Raw genomic sequence first — 18,544 nt, 5'->3', positions numbered from 1 at the left:
TGAATAACAAGTTAAAATCGACATACTTGAAAAACTCCTTGATGAGTTAACAATGTAAAAACTGTGAAAAATTTTTTTTTTTACTGTGTGGATTTGAAGATGGTTAGCTTTTTATTGAGAAACCGAAACAAAAATACTGAGGAAGATAAACATTTTTTTTTTTTAAATGAATGCAAGATTTAATGACTTGGATTTTTTAAATGGATTGTTTGTTTGCCTTAATTTGTGCATTTTGTTCACACATCATCTGAAAACAGCAAAGGCCTACCCTAAAAGATCGATTCTTGGGATTTAAAATCAAGAAATCAACATTTTCAACCCAGCCCTAGGTACCTTGTAAACAACACGAGTATAATGCATCAGACAGACATAACCATGAATAGGCTCACTTCACAAATATGGGTCCTCTAGCCTCATATTACAACTTCTCTCTATTAAGGACACTTAAAAATGTAAGAAAGTCACCGGACATTCTGACTTGTTTGTGTGAATATTTTGAGAGTTGATGAGTGACTTTGTGAATGAATAACAATGGGTATCTTACAACCATCACATTTATTAAAAATGTAAAGTTAGGCATTTCTTGGTGGGTATCCAGAAGCTTTTTTAATTGAATGTTTCCACCAATCACATCACCTAATTCACAACCGCTATTAAACATCATGAATCAGAATTAGATCAGAGGTAAACATCAAAGCTCTGAAAGAGGCTGAACAGCTTGAAAGGTGCACAAGGACACCATGTTGGGAATCCCATCCCTTTCTGTGTGTGACACGAGTGAAAACATGGTTTCCGAATGTATGCACAGCTGAGCCTGACATTAAAAACCCTCTACATGACACATACAGATGCTCTACGGCCAGATCGCGACAGGACTGAAACTACACACCATAAGAAAAGCCCACTTTTGTTTGACTTGACATAAAGCAGATAGACGAAAATAAAACAAAGTACATTATAAAATGGTCAGTTTAGGGTTGAACATTTTGGGGTTAGTTAAAAAAAAAGATATTAATACTTTTATTCAGCACGGATGCAGTAAATTGCTCAAAAGTGACAGTAAAGACGTTTATAATGTTACAAATGTTTTTCATATAAATGCTGTTCTTTTGAACTTTCTATTCAACAAGAATCCTGAAATAAATGTGTTTACCTATAAAAAAATTGTATGAAACACGTTTTCAACATTGATAATAAGAAATGTTTCTTGAGCATCAAATCACCATTAGAGCCCGACCGATAAAGGATTTTGAAGGCCGATACCGATACAGATATTTTGGGGTTTTAAAATCCGATATTGTATCGATATTAAAATCCTAACCCTAACCCTTTATCGGCCATTATAACTGCCGATACCGATAGTTTGGAAAATGCCAAATATCGGCCGATAATATCGTCTGGTTCTAATCAGCCTAATATTAAAATGATTTTTAAAGGATCATGTGAAACTGAAGACTGGAGTAGTGACGCAGAAAATTCCATCACATGAATAAATTACATTTTAAAATAAAATTGTAATAATATTACTGTATTTTATGATCAAATACATGCAGCCTTGGTGAGCATAAGAGGCTTCTTTCAAAAACATTTTCAAATCTTACAGACCCCAAACTTTTGACCGGCAGTGTAGTTACATAAATCACTGCAGCTATTTTAGGGTACGTTTTACAACAACAACGAAGTACTAAAAATGGAAGTTTTTCCTTTGCGTTGTCCACATACAGACAACACCATTGTCAAAACAATCCCTGTTCACACGAATCTGCGAAAACAACCCAAAAAAACAACAACGCTGTGTTCTGCTGCCAGGCTAGTAGTTGGCGATGTCCCTTTGTAAAGAAACACTACGCGCCAATAGATTGAACACATATGTATGCGCAAGACGCCACCGTTTTAACAAATCCGTGTTTTTGTAGTTTAAAAGGTGGCGATAACGGTATCATTTTCAAAAACTTGCAACTAAGAAACCCGTTTTCAAATGTTAGCGTTTTCAGGCCTGCAAAACGTCCTAAACGATCAGCCAAAAAAACGTAAGTTTTAAAGGGTCATGTAAACACCCCCTTTATAGGATTAGGGTGAAAACAGATCACATCCTCTTTAACTGAACTGTGTGGACATCCTAACCCTGATCACGTGTCCGAGTGTTGCAATCTCAGTGACGATATACCCCAGTAATGCCGTTCTACCCCTTTAATGAACTACAAAAACTGCAAATCTGTGCAAAAACCCTTTTTTTGTTTAATAACCAAAGATTTATGTATCAAAGCTGTAGCATAGAAAGACCCCATTAAGATTCAGTTCGGTTAACAGGACTTCAGAGCTTTAAAAATCTCACAAAACAAGACACATGGTGGTGTTGGGTGCAAGACATAAGAGAACAAACATTACAAAACAACAACTCTTCTATTGTAGTCGCCCCTAAAGCAGGATGACAGGACAGGAATTCTTCAGTTCCGGCTAGTCGAGGAGAAAGGCTCCGCTTTTTCTTCTTTTGTTTTGTTTTTTTGACCAAACCCACAAGTAGTGTGTGAAGTCAGTGGAATGCAGGAACTTCATAGAAGGAATGGTCATTTCCAGTTGGGTGGGTCGATGCTGCCAGATCATAATGCTGGTGACAACACTGTGTTGTTGGTAGCGAGGAGACGGTCCTGTATTTGCATTCCACGCAAACACCAAGCAAAACCACACGGTCACTCCAACAAACTTAGGTCATGTTTCCTACTGAAGCAGCACTACTGGCCCCCGTTGTAAGCGTAGTCTGCCTTGTTGTGCATGATGAGTTTGTTGTCCACAAAGTAGAAGCTGTCTGATCTGGTCTCATACGGGTGTTCAATCATCAACCGTACTGCAGGAAACAAAGGAACGCCACTTTAACAAATTAAAACAAACATGCGCTGTCCTCTATCTGAGCGTTGGCAAGAAATTTGATACAAGCCTGACAGGACAAGCGAGATGTTAGACAAAGACAGGTCAATGTGTTACTTGTATAAATTAATCATTTATAGATATTATTACTGGAAAATGAGACAAAATTTCAAAGTAAAAAAATCTTTAAATCTGTTAAAGGAACAGTTCACTTTTAAAAAAACTGTTTCTAATAATTTACTCACCCCCATGTCATTCTTTCTTCAGTTTTTGATGAAAACATTCCAGGATTTTTCTCCATATAATACACTTTACTGGTAACCAAACGGTTCAAGGTCCAAAAGACAGTTTCAGTACAAACTGCAAACTGTTGAAAGGGCTTTAAATGATTCCAGACGATGAATAAGGGTCTTATCAAGCGAAACGATCGCTCATTTAAAAACAAAATAACAAAGTTTAAGTTTTATAAGCTCGAATGGTCGCCTTGCTCTGTTCTGTGCGTTCGTGACTCTCTTGTTCGAACTCGATTGTCAAAATTAACGAATCTTTTTTTCGTGTCATTTGGTTCATTCAACAAACAAAATGAACGAATTGACTTGGGCAAAGATTCGTTCATTTTGATGAATGAGTTCGAACAGGAGAGTCACGGACACGCATCACAGACCTAAACATTGTTTTTTTTTTAAATGAACCATTTGGTTACCAGTAAAGTGCATTATATGGAGAAAAATCCTGGAATCTTTTCATTTTTGACTGAAGAAAGAAAGACATGGACATCTTGGATGACATGGGGGTGTGTAAATTATCAGCAAAAGTTTTTTTTTTTAAAGTGAACTACTCCTTTAAATTCAATTAAATTGTAGTTTAGTAAAGCAAAACAAAAAACGAACAAAACAGCACGTCTGGTTTAGGAACTAAAAGAGCTGGGCCTGTATTCATAAAAAAACCTTAATGCAAAGAGTTAGCCTGGGAAAACCCAACTTCCAGCAAATTTAAATTTACTCTAAAAGTTAGTCTGGCAAAGAGCTCATTCAAGCCCATTTCCAATCCATCGAAATCACGGCACCAATCAGAAACATTGGGGCGGGCTTTACACGATGACGACAGCGCTGGGATTGTGAAGCAGATTTTGTAGCCTACATTACAAAGATGGATGCCGCCATCGAACTTCACTCGTTCGAATCAGCTATCGCGTCTGTTTTAAGCAATTTGAACGTTTCCTTTTTGTTAAAAACCGAGCAAAGAACACCTGGAGATGTTTCTCTACCGGCCGCCTCTCTGCATACGTCATCTCCTTCATCGCTCCGATTGGTTTTAGGTCTATCCGTGACGCCCCTCTGGAAATGATTCGTCTATGACGCTTTGCCAGGCCATAACTCAGTTACAACTGAGAATGGTCTGGTTTTAACCAGGCTAGCAAAGAGTAGCTCCTAGTGACAAAATTCATAGAAAATTCTTAGAAATATGGCCGTTTACTCTTAAAATTATTAAAAAAGTAATTCAGAAAGCATCTTAACCCTTAAAAGAGGTCCTAAGGTCCAAATTGTTAGAAGTACAGATGAGGACTTTTAAGAGTTTCTTTAGCAGAGGAGAGATGGGAGGAGAAATGTGTTACAGACAATGGATGACATTGAGTTAATAAGACACTATATATTGACACCCGGCCCGAATGTTCCTTTAATGATGGCCTTGTGTTCATCCACCAACTGGGCTAACAGTAAACACTGTTCATCTGTCCAGTCGGGCTTTCTCTGCCGTCTTTGTTTTGATGTCATGTTTGTTACATTGAAACCAGCACTGAAATAGACATGCCATCAATCAGTGTAATTGGAAAGAGTGGAACAATTTTTAGCATTCTTAGTGAATCAAATACCTCATAGGAAATGGACAGCATGGTAAATAAAAAAGGATTTTTATACACATAATGTTTGAGAACGATCAAATAGGAAAAATGATGCATGCAATTTCAAAGTGAAGGCTTAGAATAGACCCTATACTTAAAATCACTCTTATTTTCCTTCTTGAACAACCAACCAATCAGTCTTCAAAAGATTGTGTCATACTTACGACGGGGTCAGCCCTGCCTCCTCACTAAGATGAAAGTTTTTGTCTTTTCCTTACTCAGAGTTGCTCTCAGATCAGTCCCAAAACCCAAATACTCCTACAAAAAAGCTTTTAAGCTAAGTTAAGAGTTTTCTAAGAGGATTCTTAGAATCTTTATGAATACGGGCCCTGATATATTCATTACAGGAGTATAGAGTTAGTTCAAAACACTCACTGAGGTCATCTGGAAGCTGAGGGAACTCGTAAATATGTTCGCACGTGTTCCGACTGTTCGGGATACAGAAGCCGAAGTCAAAGTCAAAATTCTTCAGGAGGCGGTCTTGAAAATAATGCCTCTCAATCATTCTGAAATTGGTAACCGGTCGATCGCCAACTGTGAACTCCACACTAAGAGAGTGTGAAAGGAGATAAGAGATGTTACATATCAATGCACAATCAATCCATGCACTAAAAACCCATTCAAGTCAGTTTGTTTATTGCTAAACAAGTGCTTAATGTCATGCAATAACACTAATTTAAAAAGAAAACATGATGATAGACCTCACAGACTGAAGTTGGCTTATGTTTACAGCATTACTGAGGCCAACATCACGATTTATTCATGATTTCTGTGGGATTTGGCTAATAACAATAACATTGTGCAAGAAGTGTTGCAGAGCCGATGACACAAGCTCCTTTGTTTCAAAACATGAGCTGGTCAACTGGATTTCAGGGCCACGGAAGTTTGTTTACACAGCAGAACGCACATGTCCGACAGACTTACGTGGCTCCGACTGTGCGCAACTTAAGGAACGCCGCTGTGAACTGGTATCGAACGAAACGCCCGGCACTGGTGTCAACATCTCCGTTTTCCTCATCCTCCTCATTAAGGTCTGAATGCAACAAGTTGAAAAAGAGTGTATGAGTCAGGGTTATTATAGTGAACTATAACTAAATAATTAAAAACGCATTTTATTACTTTTATTTACTTAATTTAAAATTATTTTATTTCAGCTAGTAGTCAAGGAAACATATTTTTTCATTTGTTGAAGTACTAACTAAAACAAAATAAACAATTTTAATAAAAAACTATAGGCATATTTTAAAAAGTAAACAAAAACTCCTAAAACTTTTAATTCAATTCAAATGAAACAGAAAATATAAAAATAAAATCTAATTCAAAATATGAACAAAACCTATAATAATAAAACAACAAACCCCTTTTGACCGATCAATTTCTATTACTTTTCCAACTGTTCATGATTACGGCATACGTATAATCTTTAAATCTTTTTATAGAGATTACTTTATACTACTATACTTATTTATGAACAAAAGTATGTCAAAAATTCCCTCATATTTCAATAGTCCATGACAGCAGAAACCTCTAAATAAATTTGATACCATAGAAGTTGTGTTGTAACCTAAGTAGCGGCATATCTTTTCTTCTGAATTTTGATATGCATTATTGAAAAAGTAAAGAAAAATGTAGGTTGTGGCTCTCTAATCTCTATCCATCGGTTGTTGATTGTATGGAGGCAAATCTGAATACAAGCTTGAGGTCGACTGTAATTAAAGCACAGGGTTTAAACACTAAATGATTTGAGAAGTGCAACAAGTCTGTCTTTTTACCGTAAGATCCAGTTATGGCACTATTATTAAAAATAAGGTTGTCGAAAGAAAAAACTCACTTGCGTTAAAAGTAATAAAAGTAAGTTGTGATAAAAGAACCATTGTGTGGTGTCATCTATTAGTTTAACTTGAGGACAAAGAAAGGAAACGTACCACAGTGTGGCGGTTTGGCAATCTCAAAAAGAACTGTCCCTGTTTCCAGGTCTCTGATCTTGAAGCGTGTGAAGTCAATGTTGTAGATGTTGTCCTCTAGTTTACAAAGATAGTCTGTGGAGAGAAAAATGTGGCATGTACTTCAGTAATACATGGGAGGAACACATAGTATATACTAGTAATCTCTGAATAAAAGACTTGAGTAAACACATGCAAGAATCTGTGCACTGAGAAAACTATTTAGCAATACTCCTAACATGATGCAGTATCCAGTGTTTAATTGGTCATGTTTAAAATAGACATTAAGTGCTCTCTCAGTCTCTCTCGAAACTCATTAAAATATCTTGCATGGATTGGGCCTCTTACTATATAAAGTAGCTAAGTAAACAAACACATGTAACGTTACTCAGAAGGTGCTGTTACTCATAGCACATGTACATTGAGAGCATCTGAAGAGTTGTGAGATGAAGCGGGTATCATAGCGCTGTCCCACAGCTCTTACCGCGAGTGACTGCGCGGAGTCCCAAAACTTCATCCGGAGTGATGTCTCTCCCCAGCGACCGCAGCTCTTCCTCCGTTACAGGCCGTCGGTCCACTTGATTTCGTCGCGATTTCAGCCTTTTCAGAACGCCGCCTCCAGTTTTACGCTCTCGGGAAGCCGCCGCCGCTGAATCCGAGCCGTTAACGGCGGCGGCTGCCGTTTCGTTGCGGGAGCTCTGACTGTTCATCTCTCCGAAATTTCCCTTGGTGTAGCGTTGAAGCGCAAACTAATCAGCGTCTCTACTGAACTCGGCGCTCGCTGATATTGCAAGATGGCGTAGCGCGTCACTATGGAGAACCTACGCCGACGGGACTGCGCTCTGATTGGCTGAAGGCGTTCGAAAGTTGCTATGGTTACCGTAATTTCTGTTTGCTTTCTCAAGTTTCCCCCATCAGCTCACGTCAGTTTATTAAAAAAAGTTTTCTTTATAAAGTTATTATTCTTTTGAGCCAGTCTAACTATTATTTTATTTGAAGTATTTAGCCTCTATCCATTTAATCTAATTTTCTATAAGCCAGTTATTAAGTCTTGTTTTCATTTTGTTTTTCTTATAAATGAAAATAAAAGCACATGATCACATTTTTTTAATTCATCTTATTTTTCTACATTTTTAATTCATTATTCGTTTTACTAAATCTACCTGTTTCTTAACTAATTGTAACTTTTTTTGTAAATGAATTGTTCATTGAATCAGCAGCCATTAGCTTTTCGTAAGGCTCTTTATTGGTTCAAAAAAAATGTTTGTTTATATTTTTAACTCTGGAACTTTTTTTACAGTTTAAATGTAATGTTCATTTATTAAGGAAACTTCAGCTTTTGGTAAAGACACTATGTTAGTACAAAAATTAAGATTTCTTTTATATATATTGTTTACTATTTTTGATAATTTTGTTCATTATTATAAATTAATTGTTCACAACATTAGTAAAAATACATTACAATCTCAATATTTATAGAATTGATTTATAATCTCAAGTTGAACTATATAATTGTTAACCGACTTATGAATGAAACAATGAAAATGACCTCATTAAAAATACCTTTAAGGCCAGATAGATAAAATAGCACATTTATTAAAAAGAAACAGCAATAATTTGCAGTTCCCACTTCAGAAACCTTCTTTAAAGACATTTTGGGCAGGTAACTTTTCCAATACTATTTCACCAGTTCATGTTCTCTTCAGTTCTGAGGGAGGCTAAAGAGGGGACAGGGAATTTAACATGACTAACATTATAAAACACAGAAACGACATGCCTCATAAACGCAGCAGTTGGTGTGATGTGGATGGAGTAATACACATGAGCTCTTCATGAAGGAGGACACAATGAAAGGCCTCCATGTGGTCTTTGGCTATTGTCCATGAAGTTGTGCATCTGTGCAGAAAAAAACAAAAACTGAACAACCTGTTTTTCAGATGACAAAACAATGAAAAGCTCAACAACCATGCATTAACTCAACCTACAGAAATAAAGATCAGAGAACAAAAATGGTAAAGCACACAAGGATGTATTCAAATTTAAGGCAACAAGGAATCAAAAGTACACAATGCTTGACAAAAATAAAACAATCACACACACACACAAAAAAAATGATTTTAAAACAACACCAGGCAGTGCAATAATTCACACTAGTAAAAACTCATCATAAAAAAATACAAATAAAGATCCTGAGGAAATTAAAAAAAAAAAAAAAATCAACTACTTCCTGGAAAATAAAGTCTTTCAATATTTTTTTTTTTATATTCAAACCCTTTTGTTTAAATTATACAACATAAAAAAACCAACTGTAAATTAACAAACCTCAATACAATCCAAGCTCTTTCTGACGATCGGTCAGTACGTCTATGTGGATGCAAATTAAACCATTATCATGATTCACAACCAAACTATTTTTCAAGGCCAGTCTTCCACTCGACCAGATATTTTAGAACCCAGAAACCCCAATAGTAATTATATGAATGAAAAAAAAAAAGAGAAAATTAACCGTATGGCACAACGAACCAAGTACCTTATATACACATGCACCGTGTAAAAGTTTTTAAGAAAAGAAAATGACTTTGGCGACGATAAGCAATCAACGTTCTGCAACTCCGATAAATGAAAACAGTTGCCTGGATGTTTTTATGATTGTTTCACTAAACCAAGGCAAAACCTGCCCTCTCAGAGAAGGTGAAGGCCAAGATAAGTTACAAATTCACACAAGAGGACAATCAGACAGCAGTGGCGTGAGCACTCGATTGTGGTCTGATGTTTCAGCAGTGTGAGAGTTGGTCTCTTGATAGCACACTAAATCACATTTTAAGGCAGGCTTGCATGAGCGAAACAAAAAGGAGAATTTCGAAAACCAAATAAGGGGGAACAAGCAGCGAGGGATGCAAACAATCTAAAGCAGCAAGACATGATAAAACTATACCAGTTATGAATATGCAGAGAGCGATGGACGAGTTGGAATGCAAAAGTTCACTCAACATACGCAAATAAGTAGCTATATGACAGCACTGAACTTTGCCATCGTGAGGACTCTTTCACAGTGTGTGGCAGGCAGGCATGTATCTGTGTTCTTCCGCCACAAGCATTCTGGTGGTTTCCTGTGAGCCGCTAATCCAAGTATCTTTAGTGGTGTTGTTGAAAACGGCCTGTCTGGTTGAACCAAGAGGAAATGAACTGTGGCAAAAGCAAACATGGTAAAGCATCCATCGTTCGTTTCACCGTGTGATAGGTGACCGAGCCCTTGAAATGTCACTTAAGACGCCAATTCTAAGATGCTATCCCAGACACATCATGTACCAATGAGAGATGAGAAATTAAAGGAATAACACTATAAAATGCACATTAATCCAATAATACAATCCTAGTTTCTGGAACCCAAAGGCCAGTGTATTAAAGACCCTCTGTTACGGACTCATGTTTCCACCTAGAAAGGGAAACAATTCTGCTCTCTTTTAATAACGAACGCATGCAGTTATTCAGAGACCAAAATGTCTCTGTAAATGGGAAAAAAAAATCATTTCTATAGTATCTCCTTTGTGCAGCTGTGGTCTGAAAATGTGTGATATGCTTTTCAAATCTTACAAACAATGAAAGAAGCTACAGGAAATTAATGAGAGAAGCTTGTATGATTGTGAGGGAAATAGAAACCATGGTCTCAAATCATCTAAGAACACAAAAACGCTTTCTGATTCGCCACTCCGGTTTAGATTAACCAAATGATTGACAAAGTGTCAAAAAGGGTTCTGAAAACTTTTGTACCATTTCTGCTCCCAACAGAGCAACAGAAAAAAAAAAACCCTAGCAGATCAACACCACAGATGATCAGAGAAAAAAGCTCCTTGCCAATAACTTTCCATGAGTTGGGACACGTGATCTAGGAGTGTCCTCAACTTTTCCTCGGTAACTCCTGCTAGACCAGACAAACCAGGTTTGTAAAGTGGTCAGCCCTGTGCTTGTATGTGCATTTAATCGGTACATCTTGGTTCTCCTCGAACTAAAATTGGTATTAAATGTGTACAAACACAAGCACAAACACACGCACAAAATGAACTCGCATTCGAAATCCATGTATTTTCAGGGTCACCTCTTTTTAAAAAACCAGCAATATCTGAAACCTCCTCGTTTCTGCATGTCCCTCGCCCGTAATTTGCTCTCTCTCTCTGTCGGTTGTGATGTCAGTCTATATTTCTGCCTGTCCCCACGGCTGTGCGCCCCTCCCCCCACCCCTCAACAGCCTGATGTCCGTCCTTTCTCCTCTCTCTCCCTCTTGTTCGCTTGTAACCCTCAAAGGCGGCAGAGGCAGAAGAGGGTTGGGATGAAGACCCCGAACGCCACGAGTATAGGGAACATCAGGCTGCTGTTGTCAGCGGCGTACGGGTTGGGGGTGCGCGGCCCGGAGCGAACCGGATTCTTTGGAGAGGTGGAGGGGCTCTTCTTTTCGCCTTCTACACCCTCCCCTTCCTCCTCTTCCTCCTCCTCTTCCTCCCTCTTTTCTAGTCCAGGATGTGGCTGTAGTTTTGGCACATCTTAGAAATAAAGCAGAAAACAGTTATAAGAAAGTGCAAAAAAAAAACAAAAAAAAAAAAACAGATAATGGATACAAAGAGTAGAGCATTCTGAAATCATTTTTCATTTCCCCCTCCCCAAATTCTATTTTATTCCATTTTAATTTGGATTAATTTTTTCCGCTTTCATTTTTATGGATCCGGTTAATGGCTAAACTAAATTTTGTATGTCTTACACGTGTAAAAATCTAAATATTACTTGTCTAATTAAAATAATGAAACTTATAATAAAAAAAAACATTTTAAATATTTTATTTTATCAGTTTTATTTTCCCGCGAATTCTGCTTTTTACAAATTTCCTGTTATTTTCTGAATTCTTTTGAATGGTTTGATTAAATTTAAATAATCAAAAAGCATGTCTAATAAAAAAAAAGAATTAAAAGTTTATTTAATAATTTATTAAAATTTGTACAGTGATAGGGCCCTATGAAATGTTGTTAAAACATGGAAAAAATATGAAAATCCTTGATAAATAAATAAAAAAAGCATTTGTAGTAAACAAAACGGGGTACTCATTCATAAAGAGACATGAAAAACATGCCAAACAGCCGTTGCTCTTTAATTTAAAAAAAACACTAGTACTATATATAATTTAAGTGTGCAGCCCTTCTTCTGGTTTATTAATCCAAAATTTGCCAAATTCCATGACATTACACGTTATACAGCAAATTCCAGTTTTATGACTAAACTCTGCGATTCTCACATTATGAATCCAAGAGGTCTATGAGATGGACAACCCATTGCAACCCAACCAATCCCAGGGGTTCCTCTTACCCTCTAGCTTGCCCTTCATCACGTATAGTGCACATATTTTTGGGTTGTCATAGTAACCCTGTGGACACATGAGATAGATAGATTAGGGTTCACAGTGCTTACAGTGGATGAATGCATGCAAACACATGGAGAAAACATGCAAATCAATTCTAGTATATTCTGTGTGGCGGTTGGCCTGCAGAGCTTCTAACAGTGAATAAAAGCCCGAGGCGTCGCAAAAGGTCAGTTATGGGGCTCTCTGCACCATCGGTTTTGAACCTCAAAACAGATACAAATACTGTGCAACCGGTTCGGACAGTCCGGACACAATTTGTCAAAGCACTGCATAACGGCAGGTGCAAAAGCATAATACACAAGACATATGCGCTAATGTGTGTCGTATCCTCATATCCATTAATGTCACCTTCCCTCTGGATTTCCGTCGTCATGCTCAATGTGCGTGGTTGAACAGAGACTAATGGCTGACAGAAACCCCACAAGCTAAAACCATTTGTTGTTTACATAAGAAAAAGGGAACTGCTTTGAAATGATCAATTAAATTACACAACTGCTGGAACAAAAAAACGCTCCAAGAAACAATTAGTTTTGACAGAATTCGTCTTCTTGGAAATACTAAGCTTCAGTGTGTGTGACTGGACAACTTCATCACAATAATCGATCAATATTCCTTTAGGTAAAAGAAAATAAATAACAAGGCTTATTATTTAATTGACAAATGTCTGGTTTATTCAATAAAAGATGGCTGCATAACTGTCACTGAAAGAGTTATGTTTTAGGGATTTTACCACACTGAAGCGGAAACCGTTGAGTAACTTGCATTCTGTTCATGTGAAAGATATCTTGTTATTGGTAAATCTATACTATAATCAAAGGTTTGGGGTCAGTCATTAAAAAGTCACATGACTTTTTGGCTGTGCATCGAGTCAAGTCAATTCAAGTCACATTTATTTATATAGCGCTTTTCACAATACAGATTGTATCAAAGCAGCTTCACAGTGATAACATGAAAGTAGTACAACACAAATCAATAATATTGTTAAATATTAAATATTAAATAACCCCAACTAAGCAAGCCAAAATCAAGCCAAAAACAAGGCGACAGTGGCAAGGATTGGATGGAGAAAAAACCTTGGGAGAACCCAGGCTCAGTCGGGGGCCAGTTCTCTTCTGGCTTACATTCATCTTGTTTATATATATAAATATTAAATATAAATATTGTTTATGTATAAAACGGCGCCATAACATATCGCAGGCGTTGAGTCGTCTCTTCACCGAGGGATTTATTTGGTAAATGTGTTTCCACGATAGTTAATGCGCATGTCTTCTTATCGGATTAAAAAAGTAATCAATTGAGCAAATACGTTTTATGCATATCTTTAGAATTTATGTGCATCATGGGCATATCCAATGCAATATTCCAAAATGCACATAAAAAATAAAATAAAAAACACTGGATGGAAACATCTAATGACACTCTCTCACACGGACCAGCAGATCCATATAGGTAATAGGAAAATGTAGGGTAGACTCTTACCTTAACAAACTCTACTGAGAGTTTTCCATTAAAAGTGGAAACTTCACCGTGCACACTCAGTTTTCCTTTTTTTATCGAGAATGGCACTATTTCATCATGAGCCGTGCTGTGACCCACACGGTCAAAGATATCCAGATCCTTCACCACAACATGGCCATTTAAACGCACATCAAAAACCTGAGAAAAGCAAACAAAGGGGTTTCAAAAGACAATAAAAGGATAAGAGAGAAAGAGATGAGGGAAAACTATGAAATGGATACCTTGGAATATCATGAATTATTAATCATAACCACGTTCAAATATCGATTACCAAGAGTTATTGTGTGCACCATGGATGTGAGCAAAATGCATACCTTTTGTTGAGACTGAGCAAAGTAAACCTCAGCATATTTCATGACCAGTATGTAGTCTCCTTCTTCTCTAATGGGTACTTCATAACCAAATGTATCCTCGTTGTATCGCTCCGTCTGGTAGAGAATCTGATCCTCCGGGCTGGAGCGCAGGATTGGCAGACGGACACCATAGTCTGATGCTGGAGCAAGGTGGGGAAAAAAAACACCAGCAGAGCCAAGTGGTGAGTTTGTGCGCAAGTGTTGTCCCATTTATTATTTTATAACATGCTGGCAAATGTCAAACCAGATTAAAGGGATAGTTCACTTAGAAATTAGTTCACTTTGAAATTAATTTTTTATATGTTTTAGCTTACCTCAAGGGCATCCAAGATGTAGGTGTCTTTGTTTCCGCAGTATTTTCAATTTTGATATTTTTAGGTCAAACCGTTCTTGTCCGTCACTGTCAGTCATATAATGGAGGTCTATGGTCACCACCTCAAAGAGCATGCACAGAGAAGTCCAAATAAAACATGATTTAATGACTCGTAAATGTAAGTACACATTGATGGCCTAAGACACGAAACGAGCGGGTTGTGTGAGAAAACGAATAGTATTTATATAGTTTTTACCTCTTGTAACCACAGCAACCTCCAAGTGATCTGAGGGCGCAGATGCTTTCGCTCTGCGCAAGCGCCGGAAGTGATCTCTTGCGTGGTTGCGAAAAAAAATAAACAATATCTGTCGATATATCGAAATCATCTTCCAGTGCGATTTCCTGTATCTAAATATGTTTAGATCATCACAGTGAAGGAAGGGTAACACTTCTGAAATCTCTGTGTAAACAATGAGTGACGTACACGCGGTTGAGATCACTTCCGGGGCTTTCCGGCAATTGCGCAGACCAAAGCGCCCGCGCCCTCAGATCACTTGGACGTGACTGTGGTTTCATAAGGTAAAAACAATATAATACTGTTCGTTTTCTCACACAAACCACTCGTTTCGTGTCTAAGGCCATCAATGTGTACTTACATTTACGAGTCATTAAATCATGTTTCATTTGGACTTCTCTGTGCATGCTCTTTGAGGTGGTGACCATAGACCTGCATTATATGACTGACAGACACGAACGGTTTGACCTAAAAATATCAAAATTGACAATACTGTGGAAACAAAGACACCTACATCTTGGATGCCCTTGAGGTAAGCTAAAACATATCAAAAATTAATTTCAAAGTGAACTATCCCTTTAAGGATTTCACACAATTCACAGACACCTCTTTTTGTTCCAATATGGAAAATTAAGTACCATTTTTATAATACTGGTCATTATCTGGTGACAATGATGCAATAATGTGAAATAGGACAAATAAACATGTCTTTGCAGAGCTGTAAAATGCACGATACAGGCCCTGACATGTGCACACTGCATTTCTCATCAGACTCAGGAAGTGACAGTCATCAAATTTTAAAGTGACACGAACTTCCTGATATGATCAACAGCTCTAATAACAAACTACTATGAGCCAACCAGACAACCAGTTCTTTATGATTGACATTCTTATTACAATTTAAAATCATACTGTAATGAAACAAAACACAATGCAACCAGAATACCTTTAATATTTTGTAATTATTTTCTTAAATGGATAGTACACTCAAAATTACAATTCTGTCATCTTTTACTCACCCTCAAGTTTACGTATCCATAAGATTTTCTTTTTATCAGAGGAACACAAAAGATACCTCAGTCATCATTTACTTTTATCTTTTTCTTCTAATGAAATTGAATGTGGACTGAGACAAAAATCTTTGGTTAATAACTCATTTTGTGTTCCATGGAAAAAAGAAAGCCATATGGGTTTGGAGTGACATGGACACTCATTCATTCATTCAAGACCACCACTAACAATAGTATGAAGGTAAAAACTTGAGAGCATGTAAATATGAATTTGAGAACTTGCACAATAAACATTTGTACTACTTGAACACTAAAATTTACACTCACAGCTCTGATGTGAAAACCTGTGAAATAAAAATCTGAAATTTAATGTAATGCAGACAATAGTCACAAACCTGCTTTCTAAATTTGAAGCTGTAGACAAGTTGTCACAAACATGTAAAACGTAAGAATAAGTGCAACTATGTACCACAAGTTTGTCATTGTATTTCTGTGAATGGCATTTTACACATTTGTGACTACATCTCTGCAGCTTCAAATTTAGAATACATTATATGTAATACACATATGTATTGTAAAAGTTCTCAAATTCACTGTACATGCTCTCGAGTTTTGCTATTATTTTACCTTCATACAAAAGCCACCCCTTCTTTGCAGTCAAATATTGAGGAAAAATACAACTCTGCAATCCGTCACGAACTCAAGTACTCACCTTTCCCCAATTTTCCTTCCAGTGGATCTTTTTTAAAATTAATACCGTGCACGTCAGTGTGCGCGTCCCCGCCGCAGTTTACAGCCCAGATGACTCTCTCGGCCAGACTCGGGGCCCCGCTCTCGGCCTGACACACTTCCACCAACAGCCACAAAGCTGCAAATACGAGCCGGGCAGCACAGCGCAATGTCACCCTCCTCATAGCCTGCAAAGTACAAGGGGAAAAGTGAAAGAATGAAGAAAAGCAGAAGCGGGGAAAAACGCTTTGTAAGGATTAGACTAGAACTACAACTGTCACTCGCGTGCGCTTTACACCCTGCGCTTGACCTGGGGTTAAAACTTACAATAACGCGATGTTAAACGCAGTGTGAATGGCCATTTTTTAATCCTGTGATAATTGTAAATGCCTGGAGTCAACATCAAGTTTTAACCCTGGGCTAGCCAGGTTAACATCTAATTATATTAACAATGGTGCACTGAGTAAAACGACTGTGTGCAAAATTGTGACAGCAGTTTGTTTAGCAACAAACAGCCAATCATAAACTGCCTCGCAGCTCAACTCATTCAATATTCATCATACGCCCCGTTCAGTTGAAGAAACTTTCACGCACTGTTTAGTTTCATTGTCCGAGAAAAAATGTGAAATAGCGACTAAAACGGAATGAATAGACTATTTTTTGTTTACAATATGTAGCTTTTTTAAAACGTGGCGACATTTACACACATAAACGAGCAGTTAGCTCGTGGACGTCTCGAACTGTATGCGTCCAATCGGCTTTACCGACATCATGCATATGCAAATGAGAAGGTTAACCCAGGCTTCACAAATGTGCAGTGAGAAATATGAATATCTAGGATTAACACCAAAACCTAGCAGGGCGAAGAACAATGAACAGTGTGTCTATTTGAAAAAGATAACCTACTATGGCCCAGAATGGTTAACAATTTAATGTGTAAAAAGCCCAAAGCAATATAAGCCAATATTTATGTCACTCTTACTGTGCAGTCTGCGAAATACTCTCTGTAGTGGACGGCCGGCTCCGTTCAGATGCTTGGATTGCTCGTTGTTGTTGAGCCGTCCAGATCACCGTTCATTACCTGCCTTATAGTCGAGTTTAGCTCTGGGTGGTTAGCTGGCTAACTGACTTCCCTCTTGCTCTGTCATCAGTGTGGCAGCTGTAGTCTGCAGGTATATTCCCTCACATCTGCACCCCTGTGTACGGCGTGTGCTCTCTCTCTCGTTTAATAGATGATCACACCGTGGTTATTGAACGCTTATATGCTGCTCAACACAGTTATTTTTGAGCTTTTTGCGCCTGAAATCACTGCAATTTCTGACCGGGAGGGCCGCGTCAGTACTGTGGGTATGTGTGCAGTCAGCAGCGCAGGTTGAAGGGATGGAACAGTAAGGAGAGGCAGACTAACTTGATAGTCAGTTTCCGGAGGGGGCGGGATTTTGCGGAGATCAGCCAATCAAACAAAACCAAGTAACAGGTTCTCCGACTTGATTTGCTCGCGATAGGAATAGGCTCGTAAAATACGACAGATTCTGACCAATCACAATCGATGGAAGTGTCTAGAACCAGCGAATCAAGTGTATCAACTTTCACACACTTCCTCGCATAAATTAGCTGGCTTAAGTTCATTGGTAACATTGCACCTACGCAGCCAAAGGTGGGCGGGATTAGCCACAGGAAAGCAACGTTACCTTATTTTATTACTTATAATAATTTTATGTTATAGATTAATTAATTGTATAATAAAATCATAAAACAGCGATTAATATGTAAAACAATAATATTATATGTTCAAAAATAGTTGGTTTTTGAAACGATATATTTATTAAAACACATTTCTATGAAGGAAGTTTCACATTTGCCTTGCAGAATCGAATGATTGATTCAATAATTGAATTAATACAATAATATATTTCTTTATAAATTACATTAATTTAAAACGCAAAAATAGACTACTTTTTTCATTTAGACGCATGCACAGTAACCATCATGATGACAGTTGCGTGTCTTTTACCACACGGTGGCATGTGGCCTTATTTTTAGCCCTCGTCTCGCTAGCTGCTGCATTCACAATGAAAAGGCAGGAAAAAATAAATTCTGTCCCGTTTTGGTCCGGAGGAAAAGGCCCGTTGCCATGACAACACGTACAGTCTGTTCCAGCCGCTGGGAAAAGTGATGCTCCTTGCTGAATGATTTGGAGAACAGCAG

At 37.7% G+C, this 18,544-nt stretch overlaps 2 protein-coding genes across 2 annotated transcripts; both read right to left on the bottom strand.

Moving 5' to 3' along the window:
• Positions 1–2,214: 2,214 nt before the first annotated feature.
• On the bottom strand, positions 2,215–7,532 carry unc119b (unc-119 lipid binding chaperone B). Its single transcript, XM_039663494.2, has 5 exons — positions 7,196–7,532; positions 6,694–6,807; positions 5,693–5,801; positions 5,144–5,316; positions 2,215–2,845 (listed from the first exon to the last, which is right to left on the bottom strand). The coding sequence occupies exons 1-5, from the start codon at positions 7,419–7,421 to the stop codon at positions 2,733–2,735; spliced, it is 735 nt and encodes a 244-aa protein (XP_039519428.2). The 5' UTR covers positions 7,422–7,532; the 3' UTR covers positions 2,215–2,732.
• A 3,225-nt stretch (positions 7,533–10,757) lies between these two features.
• Positions 10,758–17,691, bottom strand: mlec (malectin). The gene is made up of 6 exons (XM_039663442.2): positions 17,319–17,691; positions 16,320–16,524; positions 13,951–14,129; positions 13,598–13,774; positions 12,064–12,121; positions 10,758–11,249 (listed from the first exon to the last, which is right to left on the bottom strand). Exons 2-6 carry the CDS (start codon positions 16,519–16,521, stop codon positions 11,008–11,010), a joined length of 858 nt encoding a protein of 285 aa, XP_039519376.1. The 5' UTR covers positions 16,522–16,524; positions 17,319–17,691; the 3' UTR covers positions 10,758–11,007.
• Between the last annotated feature and the right edge of the window lie 853 nt (positions 17,692–18,544).

This window comes from Pimephales promelas, chromosome 14, assembly GCF_988280905.1.
Source record: "Pimephales promelas chromosome 14, fPimPro1.hap1.1, whole genome shotgun sequence".
NCBI classification, from domain to species: Eukaryota; Metazoa; Chordata; class Actinopteri; order Cypriniformes; family Leuciscidae; genus Pimephales; species Pimephales promelas.
The sequence above is the reverse complement of the archived record's forward strand: the minus strand, read 5'-3'. Positions and strand labels throughout refer to the sequence as shown.

What these genes read in the sequence shown, in the direction of transcription:
- unc119b (XM_039663494.2), bottom strand. Translation starts at nt 7,421, where the DNA reads ATGAACAGTCAGAGCTCCCGCAACGAAACGGCAGCCGCCGCCGTTAAC. An exon ending in TTGCGCACAGTCGGAGCCAC is followed by an intron (nt 5,317 to 5,692) that starts GTAAGTCTGTCG and finishes ACACTCTCTTAG; the next exon opens with TGTGGAGTTCACAGTTGGCG. An exon ending in TCAGCTTCCAGATGACCTCA is followed by an intron (nt 2,846 to 5,143) that starts GTGAGTGTTTTG and finishes TGTTTCCTGCAG; the next exon opens with TACGGTTGATGATTGAACAC.
- mlec (XM_039663442.2), bottom strand. Translation starts at nt 16,521, where the DNA reads ATGAGGAGGGTGACATTGCGCTGTGCTGCCCGGCTCGTATTTGCAGCT. An exon ending in GGAAGGAAAATTGGGGAAAG is followed by an intron (nt 14,130 to 16,319) that starts GTGAGTACTTGA and finishes ACCTTGCTCCAG; the next exon opens with CATCAGACTATGGTGTCCGT. An exon ending in GATGAAGGGCAAGCTAGAGG is followed by an intron (nt 11,250 to 12,063) that starts GTAAGAGGAACC and finishes TTTATTTCTAAG; the next exon opens with ATGTGCCAAAACTACAGCCA.